The following is a 20818-nucleotide window of genomic DNA, read 5'->3' as shown; positions in this document are numbered from 1 at the left end:
AAATTTCCCAAAAATTCCAGAATTCCCAGGAATCCCTAGTCGAGAATTCTCTAGTCCCAAAAGCAATATGTCGAAAAATGAGAAACCGTAGTCTGTATTTTGGACTTTGGCTACGAACCTGTCACAAATTACTGGTGAATAGATATACAGTTATCATCACTTCTCTGAGTGGGAGTCTTATTGTGAGATTATTATCCAAGTATCACCTTCGACTCTAACGATCTTCCTCGAAAATTCTAGATGATTATAACGTAATACACGGATTACCTAGAACGAAACTGGGGCAAATGAATTTCGGATATCTTCATCATTTCTATGTTCTTCATCAATCCCTTACACAAGATGAAATGTAATTTACAATGATTTTTTTTCAGGATAATTTGACGGATTTTTTCTTCAGGAGACATACTACCATACTCTAAAGTTTGTTGGAAAAAATTTCAGATCACATCTCTTTCAGTCATTTCAAAAACGAAAAATTCGATACTATCGAAATTTCACCGGAGTCCTTCCTCAATGACGTCTCGTAGAAATATATAATATCACATATGCTCTAAGAATATCACACAATTCATCAATCACAATGCGGGATCGCTCGAATTTTTTACATTGTAGTTAGCGAACGACCCGATTATGAAAGTCTGATGTATTTTTGTTCTGCGCCTGATATACCGCAACCGCATACACACAAATGTGTTACATTTAGCCTAACAGAGGATACTCGGCAGTGCTCGCAGAATACTTCACCGACATCGTGCCTTCACCATGAACGACAGGAAACATATGACAAGCGACAACCAATGCTGTTTAGTTACAGTGATCAGCGGTCTGAGGCTACGCGATGATTGGTCGTAGCTGCTGGTTGTCGCTCAGTCGCTCAGCACCAGCACTGGATATTGTGGAATCAGCATGAGTTTAATCCGCGCGTGCTCTCGTACGGATGTAAACAGTGTTTCTTTTAATATTATTACTTATATTAGTTAACGAAATATTCGGCGTATTGACCAGTCCGAAAATTAATGGATTTGACAGAACTGTTGAATAAATGCGCATTGGCGAATAAACGTAAAGTATATGAGCCAATCTTCGAATAAATACTTGACGAGAATGATATGATAAGAGTATTAACATGAATTGTTAATAGTATTGTTGACATAATGTGACCTGTTTTCCTTTATAGCTGACGAAAAAAAAGTCAACGAACTTGAGAGGAAGGAGGATGAGCTTTTTCAAAAAATATACAGAGAATGGAAAGGGACCAAGGCTGAAGACAAGGATCTAACCTATAAAGTCATACCGAAATTTTATTTCAAGGTACGCTCTTACAGACAATATTCGACAGGTACTACAAATTCAATTTCACGAATCTCTGATTCATATCTTCCTAATGTTCACCCTTGCACTCCTGATTAGATTCCATCGCCTATGGTCTTTAATTCGGAACAAATTTCAGTTACCGAAGGAGGATGAAATCCTACCACAGAAATTACGAGAGGAGACGCGAGCCTTGTTTCTTCAAAAACGGTCTCGTCAATTGCTCGATAACAATGAGCTCAAGGCTCTGTGGGTACTTTTAGACAAACACCACAGCAAACCCATCTCAGGAGACGAACAATTAATCAATTATGAGGATTTCAAAAAAGTTGGTGCTCTTGCAGGCTCGAAATGTGCTCCTTACTTCACAGCGGTTGTTTTTGCCAAACTGCAGCAAGGGGATCCTCACGGGCGTATTAGTATCATGGCATTGTTCAACTATGTCATGAGGAAAGTCTGGCTTCACCAAACTCGAATTGGTTTATCCCTATACGATGTAACTGGGCAAGGATACCTCAGGGAATCTGTACGAATCGATAACATATTATTATTGGTTGCTTGAAAAATTACTGGGAATTTGCAAAGCAGACTAACTATTTTAATAACACTGCGATGCCTTTCAGGACCTGGAGAATTATATTTTGGAACTAATTCCTACGCTACCGCAGCTTGAAGGACTTGAGAAATCTTTTCATTCGTTCTACGTTTGTACCGCGGTTAGAAAATTCCTGTTCTTCTTGGACCCGCTGAGGACTGGAAGAGTGAGAATACAAGATATTTTAGCATGCAGTTTTCTCGATGACCTTTTAGAGTTGCGTGACGAGGATCTGCCCAAAGATCTTCAAGAAGCCAACTGGTTCTCTGCACCATCCGCCCTGAAAGTTTATGGTCAATATTTAAACCTTGACCGAGATCATAATGGCATGCTCAACAAAGAGGAACTCTCTGGGTAAAAATAATTACGTAACATTTTGATATAGTCGTTGAAGAGTTCTTTGTCATGAGAAAGACTGTTCTTTTAGTGTTACTTACTTTTCAAGTTGTGAAATAATTTGATTTTATGCAGCTATGGTACAGGTACGCTTACCGGAGTCTTTCTCGAGAGGGTCTTCCAGGAGTGTTTGACGTACGAAGGTGAGATGGACTATAAAACGTATTTGGACTTTGTTCTGGCTCTGGAAAACCGTCACGAACCACAAAGTCTCCACTACTTATTCCGTATTCTCGATATTAATAACCGTGGATACCTCGATACATTCTGCCTCAATTACTTCTTTCGGGTATGTTGACGCGCACTCATTATTATCGTTTTGTAAATCTGATTTCAATTTTATCAATGTTTGATTATAACAATTCTTAATTTAATACTATAAATTTATGGTCCAGGCGATTCAGGAGCAAATGACGATGCACGGTCAGGAGCCAGTAAGTTTTGAAGATGTTAAAGATGAAATATTCGACATGGTAAAACCAGCTGATCCCTGCAAAATTACGCTACAAGATCTTTTATCATGGTAAGTAAATTTGGAATTATTGTAATCATGATAGAAAAATTATACTCATACTCCAGTCGGATCAGTGATTGATTTTGCCTTTCAATTGGCAACTGTCATACCTATTTCGGTTACAGTGGACAAGGAGATACTATGGTCAGTATATTGATAGAATTTCACGGGTTCTGGGCTTACGAAAATCGAGAAGCTATGGCAGCGGACAACGGAGACGAGTCCTCCCACGTCTGACGCACCAGCATATTGAATACGCTACATATTGTCCGATCACAATTTTGATACACTTTCACCGACATTTCATTTTTGAGACTAATATAGATACATATATTTGATGGTATGGTTTTAAATATGTCTAAATATTCTTCACCTATCCCTGAAATGAATATTATAGAACAAACAATGTAACAAAAGTAGTAGAAATGAATAATGGAATTGTGGATGAGAATTTGGTACATCACTTTCTTTTTTTTTTTTTTACAAAATTCATTTATTAAGGCCCACAATAGTGGATTTCGTTTTTAAAGGTTTGTACAGGAGGGGGAAAGGTTCTCTTTTTTATACAAAATATAATGTGTAAACGGTAATATCTTAGTTTTCGCGTACCGTGTAAGATAGAACATTCATGGCAACGCGCTTCGTTATTTCTTTTACTTTACATATACATAATACGTTCTCTGCTCTCCGGTTATTTAATTTGAAAATCGAATCTACTGTATAGCCTGCGTGCGGTGTATTATACAAGAACAACATGAGTTCAACATAAACCACGATTCAAATCAGTTCGTTCGTGGTTCAATAATAATAATAATAATTATATAAACGGGACGGTTTCCCTATGTTCAATAATAATTTAACTTATACATTCGTTAAGCGCTAGACAACAATATTACATATAGTATACAACAACTCGTTTCATTTAGCGAGTTATTGTTTCTCATTATTTTCTTTTCCTAAAAATTCTTTTACTTCAATCTCCAAAAACAACTAACTAAACACAGTGAAACCAGACCGGCTTAATTGTGGCAGTCTATTTTTTGATTATAACAAAAATTGTTATCATTATGGTTATCCTTAATACTATTATCATTAAAATTATATACCTATATGTACAAGGCTACTTAGACAAGGATTTATTTCTTTTCATTCTAGTTTTCTTTTTGTGTTATTCTTCTATACAATTCAACAACTTGCGTATGAAGCGAGATGGAAATTCGTGGCACTGGCAAGATTGTCTATGTACACATTTATTTCCTGCTTCCTCATGCCGGCTCCAATAAAAAATTATTTTTCGGCAAATATTACATATATATTCAATCAACAATAATACAGCTCAACGCTTCGTCGTATACGACACATTCTAAATATTCTTTTACTTTACACTCGTGTTATCCCTCTATAATAACGTAGTTACAGCATACATATATGTATATACTATGTTTATTAAAAAATAATCGTTCATCATACTATACAGAAGTGGCAATGCAGTAAGGCAAGATGTAGTTTTATTTATATGTATATTGATCGGTATATTAAATTTCGTTTCACTGACGAAAGAAATTCTTTGAACGTCCTATATATGGCCACTTTTTCATACCCATCTAATTGTAAAGCTTTTACAATGAAATACTGAGTATATTTCGAACTTTTGCTTTTATTATGCGCCCCGACCAAAATCACAATGTACGTATATATTTATTTATATTCAACGCTTACACCCGCTCTATACGAGGCTCCTCATTGAGTCCAGTAATCGTTCGTCCAATCCTACATAACGCATAGTATATCGATAAGTCCTAGGAGTTCAGTCGTTTCTTATTCAATTATTTATACTGATATTTACACCGATGATAACACGTGTATCGTTACATCGTTAAAACAAAAACCCACACTTTAGTCACTGGTCAACAAAATGATTAAAAAAAATCAGAATCACGCACACTTCACCAGCTTCGTCGCTGCTCGCGTAGCAGTCCAAAGTCTCGGATACCTACTACAGTTAAAATTTGAAACATTGTCCTATTAATTTATCTCCCCCCCTCAGCCTAGATCCTCAGCTCCGAATCCGCGACCGGCATGCCGCGCTGCGGCCCTTGGTTCGACCGCTGGGCCCCGGGAGGCACGAGGGGACTTATGCTGGGACTCCTGGTCGCGAGGGGCGAGAGAGAGGGGGAAAAACTAGGGCTTAGGGCGGCCGATGGGAAGGTGGATCCGTCGTGGCTGATCGGCGACCTCGGGACGATCCCCCTCGCCAGCGCGGGGGCCGCGAGCGACCGGGGAGCGACCGATGTGAGGAGGGGGGGCGGGGGGGCCTTGTGGACGGGTTTGCCCTTGCTGCTCGCAGAGTTCCCGCTCTGCACGCTGGCCGCGTCGTCCTTGAGCCGCGCGATCTCGCCGAAGACGTGAGCGAGCGGTTGGTACTGGGGGCCCCAATCGAGGAGGTAGTCCCAATTGTAGGACCCGGTGAGCTCCTCTTCCGAGTGGACGATGGAGCTCAGAGAACCGTTCATCGATGGCTGGGGTGCTTCGAGACCGGAAGTTGGCCGGCCGGCCTCGCTGATCTTGCCGTATATCAGCGTCGCGATGTCCGCCTCCGTCGATGTCTCGTCCTCGAAAAGGTGGAGGCTGTCCAGCGGGAGCGCTTCCGGTGGTCGTCTTGGCGTCCCGGTTGGCGGATCGACGATCCCCAGCCGAGCGAGATACTCCTGAGTGTTGTGCACCGAGAGATCGCTCGCCGAGTCGCCGCCCTGCTGGCCCTCGTTTATCATCCTTATTTCCTCGTCCTCGCCGTCGTCTTCGGCCGATCCCCGCCCCGAAGAGCCGGACTGATCGCTGCCCGAGAGTTCGGATGTGGCCTGCTGCTGAGCCGACTGGCCGGAAGTCCCGTAGGGCGGTATCTCGTCGTATTTTGGGGGCGCGAATTGGCTCGTCGCCCCCCCGCTGCGTATTGGTATCGTGTCGAAGGCGCTGGGGTCGACGTAGCTGTTCGACGTCGTTACTGTATTCTCGCCATTCAGCCTCGGCTTCGTTCCCTTCTTGTGACGCCGGTTTCGCATGTGCAAGAAGAGGAATATCCCGCCGAAGGCGACCACCACTAGCAGCAGCGCTATCAGTAGGCCCAGGGCCCAGTCGGCCAGGCCCCCGGCGGCTGCGACCGCCATGTTGGAGCCGATGTCAGCGGCCGATTCATCGAGCGTTATCTCGACAACGGTCATGTTTGAGAGAGAGCCTTGCCGGCCTGAGCTCGCGGACACCACGAGTCGCGATTCCTCCGCGACATTTATCAGCTTCTGTTTTACTATCAGAGCACCTGTGGTTCGGTTTAGCTTGAAGGACGGATGCTGGGACGTGAGTTGATACACGACTCGACCGTCGGGCCCTTTGTCTCTGTCGGTAGCGGTGATGAGACCGATTACGGTGCCGGGGGTTATGAGGGTGTTGCGTATCGTGAACTTGTACATCCGCTCCGTAAACTGGGGGTAGAATTCGTCCCTGGAGTCGATTTCTACGCGGACCCGAATCGCGGCTGTTCTTCCGCCGGTGTCAGTGGCCCGAAGGGTGAAGGCGTAGTGGTTCCTCTGCTCGTAGTCGAAGACGGCGCGGGTTGAAACGAGTCCGGACTTCGAGTCGACGGCGAAGAGCCTCCACGAGTCGTCGATTTCCGAAAAGCCTGACGCTGCCGCTGAGACTATCGAGTAGTTCAGAGCGCCGTAGATACCTCGGTCAAGATCCGTCGCTCTCGCGGTAAATATCCTCGTTCCAACTGGTTCGTTCTCACCCACGATCTCCAGGTACTCCGAGACCGGGAACCTCGGCGAATTGTCGTTCACGTCCTCCAGGTGGACGCGCAATCTGGTGAGTGCGCAGAGCGGAGCCGAGGGGTCGAGGTCGCAGGCCATGATGACGAGCACGTGGACCTGGGGTCCGAGGTCGCAGTCGAGGCTGGCGTTGACTAGAACGACCCCGGAGGCCTTCTCGACGCGAAAGAGGCCAAGATCGTTGCCAGAAGTTACGTCGTAAGTGACGGTGGCTGCCGGTGTGTCTGGCTTATCGGCGTCTTTGGCTCTGACGATGGCGACTGTGCTGCCCTTCTCGGCGTCCTCTTTTATCGATACCTCATAGAGCGTGCGATCGAACTCCGGGTAGTTGTCATTCACGTCGTCAACGTTAACGACGACTATCGAGGCCGAGGAATTCTCACCCCGCGATCCAAGCCGAAGGACGAAACGATCCTTCGTTTCTCTGTCCAATTTCTTAACGAGGATCAGCTTGCCCCGGGAGACCTCGAAGAGCCCGTTCTCGTCCCCGGATAGTACTGAGTTTCCGTCAATCAGGTCTATATCCGAGAGCCTCATCAGCGCCGTGCCCCGCTCCGCATTCTCCGTTACATTTATTCGGAACTCCTTGCCTGGTTGAGTGCTCTTCAGCGTGCTCAGCCTCACTACCACCGTGCAGACCGATGACCTCGATGGCTGTCCCGAGTCCTGAGCCGATACCGCGAGCTCCACGTCCTTCAGCAGCGGCCTCGGGAGCGCTGTTCTGTTCACCAGCACCATCCCCGTTTCCGGGTGGACGCTGAATCCCTTCACTGGACTCACAAGGCTGTAACGAATCCTCGAGTTCTTCTCCGAGAGGTCTTTGTCCGTTGCGTTGACCGCGAGGACTTCTTGCATCTCACCTTGACCATCTGGAATAAAAAAAGGGTCGGGTGAACATCCGTCGATTTATCCACATTGTATACGACGAACGTCTTTGTCCGCGTGAATGAGTTATGTTATCCTTATACCTATATGTAACTGAAAGAATTGAGATGGTTGCTCCGTTTTAGAAACTTTTTTCCCACGCCATTTCGCTATTACAATATTCTAAATTTATTTTCCCCGAGGAATTATTGGTTTATCGCGCATATCGAATCTACACTGTATTAATTATCCGTTATATTAAGAGAGACGCCACAACTGACGAAACGAGCTCGAGAAAAATATCGGCAAGGTTACGTCGCGGTGTCCAGGTTAATTAATCTCATCACCGTGCTCGAGGGAGACAGAGAGAGTGAGAGAGTAAGAGAGTCCGGGTTAATATTGGCTTTTTACTCATGGATGTCTGTGCGGACGGCCTCGAGAATGGCGAAGGTCTCGGTTTAAACGGGTAATGAAACTGCACCAGCGACGATGTTAAGCCCGAGACCCGAGCGAGGTCGCTTTTACTAATTAACGCCGATGTCGGTAGAGTCGAATTAATATGCCATAAGCAAACCGCGTTAAGTATATACCATACAGTCGGAAGGTGACGCAGATACACAGCTTGACTGACAAGGGTGCATAGGAATTGTGTATAAAAAAAATTGGAAACAATTTCTCTGATTGATGAATCTTTTTTGCCGCGGCATCTGTTGTACATCGATAATAATCGACTATTTAGACAAGCTATCATTACCCTCGTGCATATAGTGAAGACGGTAAACGAACTTGCTAAATAGCCTTTTTTAGCTTTAGAAAAAAAGCTACTAATTTCGATTTTGATCCGGGTGTAGCAACCGCGTTGGTGGCTGGTCTCCAGGATGAACGAACGCGGCCATGCAGGCAAAGCCAGGTCAGTACTGGCGGGCCAAGCCCCGGAGGATAAGCTGTCCTGACACCAACTGAACGGAAGTATGAAATAATAACCAGTTGCATAAATCGCGGCAGGATGCGGCGCGGTGTTGCGGGTCCAGTGCTGAAAAATCATTCCGATGCGTTTCAAATCGTTGGATAACTCGGCATTAATGTGCCAAGCAGACTCGCAGACTCGGAACGAAGATGAGCTTTAGCCATACTCTCATCTTTCAGTAAGAATTTACCCAGACTAATCGGGCAATTTGAACCCACCTCGCGACGTCGAGACTCCTCTTCATCTCGGGATTTCCCCGATTTGTCGCCTCAATTTTTTCAAAGTTGTTTATATATTAGACATTATACACAAATCAAGGTATTGTGAGGCTAGAATTGACGCTCGGAAAAGATATCATCTCGAAAACGTAGCAGAAATGTAAAATCGCGTATTTCATCGCGGACTCGAGTCCGTTTTGGGGCCGTTTAGTGGTGGTAGAGGAGCCGCGACCCCGGAACATATTCCATAAATTATCGACGTATAACGCCATTCATTGTCGGGTGGCGAACGATTTGTGGTCCCGGTGTTGGGCACCGCGCTGTGCCTCGCAATGGGGATCGGAGTTTGAGTTTCGCATGAGGTTAGCAGCACCCTGCATCCGAGTCCAGCTGTAGGTACATGAATGTATGCACGTCCGTTTGTGCAGTTCGTTAAAGTGAATTTCTTAGAGCATAAACATTTAATTCCCCGTAAAGGGAAGAATTACGATAATACACCGAGAGTGCGATGGTGCACCGCAGCTTTTTAATACGTCTTAAACGTATAATCCAATACCAACGTTACACGCATATAACGCGATGTACCTAAACGTAGGCGTGCCAACATAGTTGAGGCAGTGAAGTCGTGATTTGAGTTAAAGTCACCACAAATCGCGGTATACGTATGTAAGCCGTCCCTCATCCGAAGTACCACAGAGAGCTAGGAATGTTTTTTCAACTTTAACTTTTTTGTTTTTGTTTTTATTTTCTTTTCTTTCTCCATACATTTTTGTCGGGAATGATTTCCTCGCCCCCCGCGTTCGCTTTCTTAAATTACTGTTATGCCATCGGGGTGTCGTATATACGGCCGATATGCATTTTTAATAAGTCTTAAGCTGTATTAAACAATCGAGACTGCAAAGAAACGCGGGCTGCATGCGGCTTCACGAGCGGTGCAACGTATGCGCAAGGGGACTTATTTATGTGCTACGTTCTCTCTTGGTCTTGTATTTTGCCGGCTCGTTCCATCTCGCTTTGAACAGCGACAGCGCATAGCGCGATCCCTGTAAATCGCGAGCGCCAAGCGACTTCTCATTTCTCTCTTTCTCATGTCCCGGCATCTCGCCCCTTCTCTCTTATTCTCTCTCTCTCTCTCTCCTTCTCTCTCTCGACGTCGCGCTTTCTCACCTACCGTACGTTCGTTCGTTCGTTCGTTCGTTCGTTCGTTCGTTCGTTCGTTCGTTCGTTCAGCTCCTACACACGTGTTATCTTGGACCGGTGTCAATTCGAGTTTAGGACACGAGCAACGGGACTACTTATCTATAATGAAACAAGAAAAAAAAAAAAAAAAATGCTGAGTTTTTTAACTCCCGCGCGTCCCTACGTCCTCTGACAGATGTCATTTTCAAGTTAACGGGCTTGCGATATTACCGGTCTAATGTACGCTTACGCAACGACGCCATCCAGGCATATATGGTAAAAATAAGCCAGAATTCAGAGTCGGGGTCTGAATTGATCTGAGGAAATTCAGAATATTGTGCAGATTGAGGCCCATCGCAATTATTTTGCTATAAAACATAATGTTTCAGCGTGAAACGGAATGAAATACGAAAAATTATTCAGAAACGGTATTTTGGTATTTGGTTACTAAACGATTCACTTTTTTTTTATAAAAATTCTTCCATATATTTCACTTTACGACCCAGGCAAAGGCCAATCTCGCGCAACAGCTGACTGTTTCTTGTGAAATCAGAAGACTAATCTGTGATAAATACATTCGGTCTAATGAACTTTTAATCGAGTTGATTAAATATTCGTTTCGCCTAACGCGATTAACCGCATATCACGTTACAACTGATTTCTGGAATTCTTTTTTACGTAATCGGTCAAGTCGGTTGATGGTTAAAACCGTAGTTAAAACGCCATACGTTGCAAAAATTTCTATTGAATGTATTGGAATTTATTCATTTAAATAAAAAACGAAGTATCGTTTGATAATGTTTACGTTGTATAAAGCTTTTAGCAAACAGGCCGATAAACTAATTGACGACTCAATACAGGGTTTCTTGGTTGTATAATAAATCGCAGAACACAGCTGGTGATGTGTAATATACGACTGTTTTTTGTCAGCATTTTTTTTTCTCCTAAATCTGATGTTCAGTGTGTAAGAACTATTATTGATGCGAAATATTGGACACAGGTTATTCCGCATAGTTTAAGCATAATGAGATAGCCAGCGATAAGTGTGTGCCTTGAGTCATAATAAGTGTCCAACGGATAGAGCAGAATGTATTTAGGTACCGTGAAGGATTATAAATAGGCATAATGCTTAATTGGTGTCGGCTCGAGGTGTCGATGAGTCGCGTGAGCGAAGAACAAATTGCCTTTGAAAATGAGACTCTGTAAGAGGAATATCTCAAGAGAGGAGTGAACTACCGCATGAGAACCGGCCGCGATCAGGCGAGACATATAGCGCGTGGCGCCGATTATTGCGAAATTGCACCTCCCGGTGTTGAATGGCAAAAAATGAAATCGCTCGACAGGTTGTTGTCACATACGTGACACTACAGCGACCACCTCGGACGATAACGTAATCCCGTCTATACATACAAGTGCGGATTGGTCAGACTTTGCAAAAGATTGAGAAGTGTTTAACAGCCGTTGGACGAAAAAAAAAAACTACGCAAAAAAAGTATTCGTAGTAAGGAAACTATTACAGGTGACAGGCTTGTCGTAGAAATTTATAGAAGAGATTATCGACGACGGATTTTAAGAGACAGCTCATGAGTCCTTGGTATATGGGGTCGCGAGATCGCTGAGACTTTTTATTGTATTCTTCTATGATAGAACTATATTTCTGCCATTAAAACCTAGTTTTTTCTAGATCATGTGGCGTTTGTAATGCATTTAGACAAGAAACCAACCTGGAAGTGAGGCCGAGTATGCAGCCTGCTCGAATTCTGGAGCATTGTCATTGAGGTCGTCGACTCTGACGGTGAGCTCGGTAAACGCTTGGTGGACGCCGTCACTGGCCAAAACCCGGAGATTATACTCCGGCTGTGTTTCCGCGTCCAGCTGCTTCGATAGTATGACTTTTCCGCTGTAACGATCGATGCTGAATGGACCAGGACCAGTGTTGTTATCGAACTGATAAACGAGCGCCGGTGAGCTGTCGACGTCATTGGCAGTCAACGTTGTCAGGAGAGAGCCAACCTCGGTACCTATAATGGAAACAACACGAGGGTTAGTTACACAGTCAGTGACGAAGACACTGTCCGAGACAGTATACATGCATATAACAATAATTCGTGAGAGGTAAAAGTGAACTCCGCAAGTTATTTCGTTTTCCGTTGTCTGATGGCACGCTGCAAGGGCTGCATAAGGTGCAGATAAGAATTAATTCCGGTAGCGTCTACGGCGTGGCGACTCTTTCGCGAATTTAAATATCTTCGTTTGTTATGCATGAGCTGCTGCTGCTGCTACTGCATTGCTGTTTGACTTTGTGTATACGTATAATACACTATATATATAGTATATAGTTTGAACGAGTGAGCGATTTGAGCTGCGCGGGAGCTGATGCAGGTTGCATTATCCAACCACTTTGCAGGCATTGTCAGCCGCTGATTGTTTCCGACATCTTCCACGGTTCCTCAGGTTCTCCGTCCAGCTACCGCCGCATGGGCAAGCGGATGGTTCACCGATGAATGCGAATCCCGCTCTGCGTCGATCTGCCACTGACGCTCTTGCACGTCGCGTTCGTCTTTACTCTCATCGCTTGCGAGCCATGCTTACGCTAAAGTTACTTAACATGCATCGAATTCAGCATATCGTCTCGTTTCATCTTTCAATCTCTCCATCGTGCCCCTTGCGGTATACTGAGTATCGCACTCGACAAAGTGAAACGAGCATGATTTTATACAAAAAAAAAAAAAAAAACAAGCGTTAATGTCTTCGAAATTTCTGATTTGAACTCATAATTTGATTCTCTTATTCGGCTATTGTACTTGCTCCCTAATCTTTATTCCAGTACCTTATTATAGACACTAAAAAACCAGCTGCAGAGGTCATTAATATTCCTACTATCACTGAAAATTGAACGCATCTATGCTTGTACCAACGGACATTTGGCAGGCGGCGAGGTGGATGTGATATAGGAACATCGATGAAAAGATTGGGGGACAGACAAGAGTGAGAGGAAGTGGTGAAGTGGGTACGGTTGGCCGTCCGGCTCATAGGGGGGCCGCATATTCGAAAATCGATTTGGACATTAACAGCCGTTTATAATATATGGTCAATGTTTCCGCGTGCCACTTCCCCCTTCCAAAACTACCTGGCCCAACCGATGCAGGGCCCGTTCCTCTCACTTTTTTATCACACATGTACGCGGAGAGAGACGCACACGTTGGACACTGCGCATTTAGTTATGGTCGCCGTCGCCCACCGATGTACCATCGATATCTCTACCGTGGAATCTTTTATTACACGGATTATAATATCTGCCTACCTACTCGCCCGTAATATCCACACGCGTGTTACAGTCCCGGCGCATTTTGCAGCGGTGTTTAGATATTATTGGTATAAGGTACTTGGTTCCAAAATCGCTCGTTAATGTGATCGATAAGCTGAGTCGATTGTCACCCGCGAGAAAAGTTATCCATTATTAGGCCCAACGAATATCTATGGCAAATTTTTTTTTACAAATATCGTATTCAGCAATTTTTAATTCAAACTTTCCTCTTCTAATTCACAAATTATGATGTTTTTCGATTGTTAACTTTTGAATTGGACTTTGTTAGGTACTTATTGCTACTCTTTAATCGCCGTGCATGTGTTGAATGCGCAGCAAGCAAAATGTGCTTGCGCTTCATGCGCTATTACAGCTGACGTGAATGTTCGTGCAGAAATTAAAAAAATTGCGGCGAAGTAGCGCGTGTGCGGAATAAATTCTCGAGGAGTCAAAAGGGCTCTGTATGTGCATACATATCGGCAGCTATTAATAATAACTCTCAAAATGTCGGATGTTAAGCCGAGGGTAAGGTCGAGGAACCCGAAGAATTTAGCCTGGGTGAATCAAAAAAAAAAAAGACAAGAGAAAAAAAACACGACACTCCCGAGTTTCGTTGTAATTAATTTCGACGCGTTTAATTTGCATTAATAATATATATATGCCAGTCGGTAAGCGTTGAAGCTGCAGCGTGATGTCGGCTCGTCGAAGACTTAAATAGGGATCGAGAGCCTCGGGTTCGCGATATGTAACTAAATAAAAAACGCATTAAAAACAAGGTGCGTTCGCTAAATTTTGGTCAGGCGCAAATTAGACTTTGACGTAATTCAAGCTCATTCAAAACGAAGCGATACAATACGGGCACATCGGCACCCCGAAGAGAGCAGAGTAAAAATTTCTTTTGACAGTATACGACCCCCGCAGTTTCGCGAGGATCTTTCACGCAACCCGGCTTGTCGTAGCCGAGATTACAAGCTGGTTTAATTACGCCCTGATTGTAAGGTGCGATTGTTCACCGAATTGATATGCGGCGTGGAAAAGACACGCGCGAAATCTCTACACAGCTGCAGATATTCCGGCTGGCGCGCGGCGAAACTTAACTCTTCGTTCATTATTTGTATGTATTGTGTGTGTGTGTGTGTGTGTGTGTGTATCGTGTGGCTCTTATTTATTCTTTTAAAATCTTTTTCTTCTTCTTCTTCTTCTTGGCAGCTGAGCTCTTGAGGCGGCATCGAACGCTGGCAAGTCGAATAAGCCAGATACACGTACACCTTGGTTTCGTTTAAAGTGAAAAGAATCCACGCAGTTGAAGCTTCGAGCGATTTACGGATACTGCGCGGGTCGAGTTCCTTGCCAAACCCAATATCCACAACGAATTTCGACACACCAAAAGCTATCGGAGCATTTCTTTAAATCAGTACAATTCACAATTCACCTGAGAACCAGTCGGCCTTTCGGTATCAGGAGGCAGGAGTTACGCGCCGTATTAAATGGTCCGTTAAGTCCCGCCACCGTGGGCTAAGCCCGGCCGGGCCCCGTGAGACCATTGAATTGTATCTGTCAATGAGGAGCAATATCGGATGCTCAAAGGCCGGAGAGAGAGGACAAAGACGATCCGAAAGAAAGCGAGACGAGGAAAGGAGACGCGAAGCGAGGACTGTCGGTGAGACAGAAGGAGAAACGGAGAGGAGAGTAAGGAACGAGAGAGAAGGATCGTAGCTTGCATCGCGGCACAACAGCTCGAGCTGCGGCTAAGTTATGCAGATTGTTCCCAACAGTTGGACTTTAATGTCGGCATAAATCCTTTACCACTTAACTTTATATTTCAAGAGCAAGACTCCAACCTCTGTTTCTCTCTTTCTTCTTATCTTTCACTGTCGCGATCAGCATCCGCCTTCCGCAACTAGCTTAGCTATAAGCTGCAGTGCGTACCGGAATACATCCGGAAATTTCGCAAATGTGGACGAAGAATGCGCAAATCGATAGATATTTTTAAATCTTTTTTTAGCCGCGTTACAACAAATATTTCATCGGGATACGAAAATTGAACTGAGCTGCAGAATTTGTATTTGAAGAATGACAATTTAGGTACTATTATATTCGGTGCTAAAGTCATGTAATGATTCGAATCGAAATTTTCATCGACCTCTTCTCTTTTTGACTAAAAATATCGATATGATCGTCATGGACTTACCTTCGGAGACGAAGATGTCATGGGGCTCAGGGAAAGTAGGCTGATTATCATTGACGTCGATGACACGAATACTGAGAGCAGCAGTGCCGGTAAGCTGAGGGTTTCCCTGATCAGTGGCGATGATGGTGAGTCTGTACTTGTCGCGGACTTCCCCGTCGAGAACGATGTTGGTGGTAACGACGCCACTATAGGGTGGATTGATGGTGAACGCATTGTCAGGATTCCCATCGACGATGTGATAGAGTATGCGGCTGTTCAGTCCCTGGTCCGCGTCGCCGGCCGAAACCTGAAAACACGATCGTTGAAGAAGGAAGTTAGAATCAAACGAATAACCACGACCTTAACGAGGCCAAGAAAATCAAACTTACCGTCACGACGAAATCTCCTTTTGTGTTTCCCTCCAGCACCGTCGCCGAGTACTGCATCTGGGTGAAGATCGGCGGGTTATCGTTCACGTCCGACACTCTGACGACGAGCTTTGCGTAGGCGACCAGCGGTTCGGGGCCCATCGTCTTGGCCACGAGCGTCAGGGTGTGAGTGGCGGAGTCCCTGGGTTCTTCCTTGGTCGGTTGTCCTTCCATCGACCTCCGCCAGGTGCTTCTAGCAGCTTCGTCGTCGCGGGTCGCCGCGGTGTCCCAAATCTCGGCGTCGAGTCTTCTGGGATCGTTAACGCGTACGAGGCCGGAGTTCTCGTCGATGGAGAAGGTGTTGAAGTCGTCACCGTAACCGATTGAGTAGGAAATATGCTGCCGCCTTCCGTCAGAGCGGACGGCAGTCACGTGGATGACCTCAGAGCCTGACGGAGAGTTCTCGGTCATGACGATCTCGTAAGTATCGTTCTGGAACTTGAGCACCGGCGACATATCCGATGCTTCACCGACGCGGATTTCTATCAATCCCTTCGAACTCTGTGGCGGATTACCCTTATCTCTGGCAACGACTTCCAGGTGAAAGACCTTCCCATTCTCCTGGGCGAGGGAGGAAGTCGCGGTCACGATGCCGGAGCTCGGATGAATCCGAAATTTCGGTTTTTCTTGCTCGTTCAGGAAGGAGTAGACGACCTCGCCGTTCGCTCCGAGATCCGCGTCCGTCGCTTTCACCTGGAGGATGTTCTGCCCAGGCTGCGAACCGATCGCCACGTGGCCCAGGAACGGGTACTCGGTGAAGACGGGTCGGTTGTCGTTGACGTCGGTCAGCGTGATTTGTACCGGGACCGAAGTGCTCTTCGCGTCGTATTTTCCGCCGTCCGTTGCCACCACGAGAAAGTTGTAGACGCCCTGGAATTCCCGGTCCAGGGGGCTGCAAGATGGAGAAATAGTTTATTACACGTTCTGCATTCACACGCCGCTCAGGTTATGCGCGGGATTTTGAATGGAGATTCCAAAGGGGGTTCGCGGTCCAGGAACACGGCACTTGTCCGACCATATTGTACGACGAACAGGACGCCTGCCACCGCCGCAGAGGATGCCGCAGTCTCGTGTGTTCCCGATTTTTAGTCGGCCAGTAACCATACCGACTGCAAAACAAGCCGCCGCTTTAGGACGCGGAGAATATAAGACCACCGGAGCTGGTATAGGGAGCCTTGGACTCGGGATAAGCCAAGGTCGAAAGTCGCCGGGAAAAGAAGTTTCGGTTCCGGTTTTAGTTGGGCGGGAATTTGGAACCACAATCCCGCGCCAACGCGGTCGACTCTTTTCGTCAGACACTTCGAGCAGGAGAACAAAAAGGACCGGGAGGAGTGACGGAAGCCTAAATCGCGTATAGCGATCAGAATCCACGCGTGACAGTGACCATTACCATAAGTTTTGCGGGATTTTTGCAGCGTTCACTCGGAGTTGTGCCGCAGTTTGCCGCCACTCGACGTTATAGGTACCTACACGCCAAAGTTGCATCTTAAATCCCGAATAAGGGAATGAACGTTGAGCCTAAAACCGCAGAGCGCGGTGCGTCGAATAAACTCCGTGTGTGTGCACACCCGCCGTTCTTATACCTCCAGTACGAAATCACTATCAGAGATTCGGTCGCGCGAGAGGTTCGGCCCCCGGCCCTCGAAGAATTATATGCAAATAATAAATATAACTCAACGAGTCCCGGACGGAGACTCGACTGTAGATCTTCTTTCCGCTAGATTCCTGCAGTCAGATCTCCCGTGGACCATTCGGGCTTAAGATTTGGTCAGGATAGGCGGGACGTAGAGACGAAGCTCGAAGGGAAGAGAGACGGTCCGCAATGCAGGCGAGATGATGGCGAACGAGGGGGGAGGGGAGGTTAGGGGAGAAGAGAGAACGGAGAGTACCGCTGCAACCCGGGAACCTGACCAACCGACTGATTTAAAACTACTTCTTCTATTTGGCTTGTATGACAGCCGAACAATGCTACCGTGTAGCTTAGCGAAGACCCGCCGCCGGCTTTTGCGAACTGTTCAAAAATTGGGACCCTCGTATCGTGATCGCCGATAGCGCTGAGAGCTCATGAAAGCGTTTAGAGCCTGAAGAATAGGTGCTGACAAGAAACTTGCAATTTTTCCGCGCTATTCACTACGCAACTCGATATTTTCGCTACGTGATCGAAGCTTAGTTCATGGAAAGTATTTTCATTTATGAAATACAAGAGGCTGCTCACGCATTCTGAAATTGTTTTACTGATGGCAAGTTTTGAGAATACATGAAGAAAAAGATGACGTAATATTAATTTGAACACCCTATAGCGAAAAGGTCGCAATCTTGACGAGTTTCGGTAGTCGACGTTGAATGATGAAGTGATGGTCCTGGGGATATAATTGTCGTATCAAAAATGAGCCGGCTCATTGATAAATTCGCTTAAACGGTGAGGTGTGACTTTCCTTTTAATATACATTTGCTTGTTTGGATTATTTTTGTCATTTTATCTTGTAGCTGGTAGAGGATAACGCGGGGTGCAGGTTTTGCATATCATGATTTTTACCGTCTTAAATAACGCATTGAAATGCCACACGTTGTCACGGCCGAATGACACACGGTTGTCGGAATAAAGAAAAATAAGAAATGGAAATAAAACGAAAGCGAAATGATAAAAAAAAGGCCATTGCCATCCTCGGGAGGGCGATATACTCTCCACCACCCACCTACAAGCTCGCGGGAGGTTCCGTTCTACGGATTAGACTGAGTACCAGTTGGTTACATGTGTGTGCGAGCGAAAGGAGAGAACTAATAAAAGAACGAGAGAGCGAGTAGTTTGCAAAAAGGCGAAAGAGTAAAAGTAAAACGAGGAGAACCACGGAGACGACCGAGAAATGCAGATTAATAAACAAAGATCCACCGCCAGGGCGCCGCTGTCACCTCAGCGACAAGCGTTTCAGGTTTAATCTCTAAGCCCTCTTTTTACAAAGATGAACACGTTAAACAACGGTAGTATATTTTATCGCTCCACGGCAGGCCATCGAATTCCTCAGGTACCTCGCCGCCCGCCTGCCTTGATTTGCTTCGCCGCGGTTGACGCGATCCTCGAAAGTAAGAAATACATACATACACCATGCTGGCAAGCATTTGTACAGGGTGTGTGGCATTCGGTTGAGAAGGCTTGGCTTCTGAGACTAATTTCAGTGAGAAAAACTATTATAGTATCAAATGTTTGGCAGTTTAAAAAACTTTTACAGATTTTTCTGGGACAATTAAGTGATATTTTCATCATCATTCCCGTTTGGTAATTGACTTGGAAATTTTATGGACAAGAATATAGAGTGCATTTCAACTTTCACGTGTGATAATCAAAGATTAAACGAATTTCTTCTAGGTTTATCGCGTTAAGCGATAGTAAGAGAGAAAAAACAAAAACCTTTTTTCTCTCTTTGTTTATTTTTGAATGAAATTTTTATAGCAGGATGTAAAGAAGTCAACGTGTCTGTCATACGTGACTATATACTTACAAGTTACAAATTCAAATTTGTTATTCCTATTCAAATTTTATCGTATCAATTTTGACACAACACTATATCAACGGACCCTATAACTTTACAACCCATAGACACACTTTTCACCAAACTGTTGAGACCGTTTCGTCATCCTTTCTATTTTACGATCTTTCATACCTCTGTATATCGCACGTTAGTGAACGGTGCACATGTCATAATATCTGGGCTATTGCCGGCAATAAAGTGTATAATTGAATTAATGAACATCCTGAACTGCACACGCGGGGCAGTGAATCGTCCAGTACGTAGAGGCACAAAGAGCGAAAAGAGTAACGCAGCTCTGAAGTTGTTGAGCCCGGCGTTGATACAAACTATGAAATCCGGACTTTCGAATTTCCATTCAAATGTTTCCTGATGTTTCCGACCGAGAATAATGAAATGATCCAACTTACCCAGCAGTGGTTATCACGCCAGTGAGATTGTCGACCCTGAAGAGCCAGGTGGTTTCATCAGCCATGGTGTAGGTGATCTTGCCGTTGTTTACTTGATCTGGATCGGTCGCCTTGACGGTCATGACACTGGACTCGGGTGGCGCGTCCTCGGAAATGGTCGCGGCATACCTTTCGGAAGAATAGCCGGTCCGGTAATTTCTCTGGGTGGTGTAGGGTCCAAGGTTGCCAATATCATTTGGCTGGGCATTGAGGGAGGTGGTTCGAGGCCGAGTTTCGGTATAATGGTTCTGGACGAAGGTTGGAGCGTTGTCGTTGATATCCAGGACGAAGACGGTTATATTGCACTTCGCTTCTAAACTTGGGCGACCTTTGTCCTTGGCCGATATCGTCAACACATACTTTGACACAGTTTCTCTGTCAAGGTTCGAGCATGATAAAGCGCCCGTCGCAGAGTTGAGATTGAACTTCGAGCCAATGTTACCACCTGGAATATTAACGTATCGTATAACCCTTAGTGTTGAAAGAAAAATCAGAACAACAGGATGTAGATATCGAAAGAGGAATTGGACGCTCACCGACTATGCTGTAGAATATTTCTCCATTCTTTCCCTCGTCCAAGTCACTCGCAACGACCGTATGGACGATGGAGGGTTCCTGGTTTTCCGGAATGGTCAGGGTGTAGCAAGAGCCCGGTTTAAAGAACGGTGCATTGTCGTTCTCGTCGAGGATAATCACGTCCAGGGTTGTCAGGTCCAGTAGTTTCGCAGACCTGGCCAAAACTGGCACCGAATAGTGACTGGCAATCTCGCGATCAAGTGGACCTTGAAGAGTCACCACACCGAGGGGTGAGACCATGAACTTGTTCGACGCCAGTCCGTTCGGAATGAGGAAAGTGACGTTGCCTGAAAAAAAGAGTTCAGAAGATGAGTTCCTAGGCTTATTTTCAAATCAAATCTGATGGTTTTTTGATTTATCAATTCGTTCTCGTTCGTTCGGAGAGAGAGAGAAAGGAGGAGGAGGAGAGCGAAATCGCGAGGTCCAAAACCGAGATCATACAGTGAGCTAAGAGTCAGGCGAAGAGACGGTGAAACGCGGCGCGCGCTGGGCTTTT

At 45.4% G+C, this 20818-nt stretch overlaps 2 protein-coding genes across 2 annotated transcripts in view; one reads left to right on the top strand and one right to left on the bottom strand.

The window, feature by feature from the left end:
- Positions 1 to 915: 915 nt before the first annotated feature.
- Positions 916 to 4115, top strand: LOC124406705 (serine/threonine-protein phosphatase 2A regulatory subunit B'' subunit gamma-like). Its single transcript, XM_046882232.1, has 7 exons — positions 916 to 1065; positions 1181 to 1314; positions 1454 to 1840; positions 1938 to 2263; positions 2381 to 2594; positions 2701 to 2828; positions 2945 to 4115. Exons 1-7 carry the CDS (start codon positions 1020 to 1022, stop codon positions 3054 to 3056), a joined length of 1347 nt encoding a protein of 448 aa, XP_046738188.1. The 5' UTR covers positions 916 to 1019; the 3' UTR covers positions 3057 to 4115.
- The window catches only part of LOC124406704 (protein dachsous), a 230667-nt gene continuing 213476 nt past the window's right edge, over positions 3628 to 20818 (bottom strand). Inside the window, exons 11-16 of the mRNA XM_046882231.1 lie at positions 20283 to 20609; positions 19708 to 20191; positions 15735 to 16665; positions 15367 to 15652; positions 11593 to 11889; positions 3628 to 7509 (exon numbers count right to left, since the gene is read on the bottom strand). Of these exons, the coding sequence (XP_046738187.1) occupies positions 4868 to 7509; positions 11593 to 11889; positions 15367 to 15652; positions 15735 to 16665; positions 19708 to 20191; positions 20283 to 20609 (4967 nt within the window). The 3' untranslated portion in view covers positions 3628 to 4867. The remainder of the gene's footprint in view (positions 7510 to 11592; positions 11890 to 15366; positions 15653 to 15734; positions 16666 to 19707; positions 20192 to 20282; positions 20610 to 20818) is intronic.

Source organism: Diprion similis, chromosome 6, assembly GCF_021155765.1.
Source record: "Diprion similis isolate iyDipSimi1 chromosome 6, iyDipSimi1.1, whole genome shotgun sequence".
NCBI lineage: Eukaryota > Metazoa > Arthropoda > Insecta > Hymenoptera > Diprionidae > Diprion > Diprion similis.
Note: the sequence above shows the minus strand (reverse complement) of the source record. Positions and strands in the feature narration are given on the sequence as shown.

Excerpts from the sequence above, each read along its gene's own strand:
- LOC124406705 (XM_046882232.1), top strand. The coding sequence starts at position 1,020 with ATGGATTTGACAGAACTGTTGAATAAATGCGCATTGGCGAATAAAC. Across the intron at positions 1,315-1,453 it reads TACCGAAATTTTATTTCAAG|TTACCGAAGGAGGATGAAAT; the intron begins GTACGCTCTTAC and ends AACAAATTTCAG. Across the intron at positions 2,829-2,944 it reads CTACAAGATCTTTTATCATG|TGGACAAGGAGATACTATGG; the intron begins GTAAGTAAATTT and ends TTTCGGTTACAG.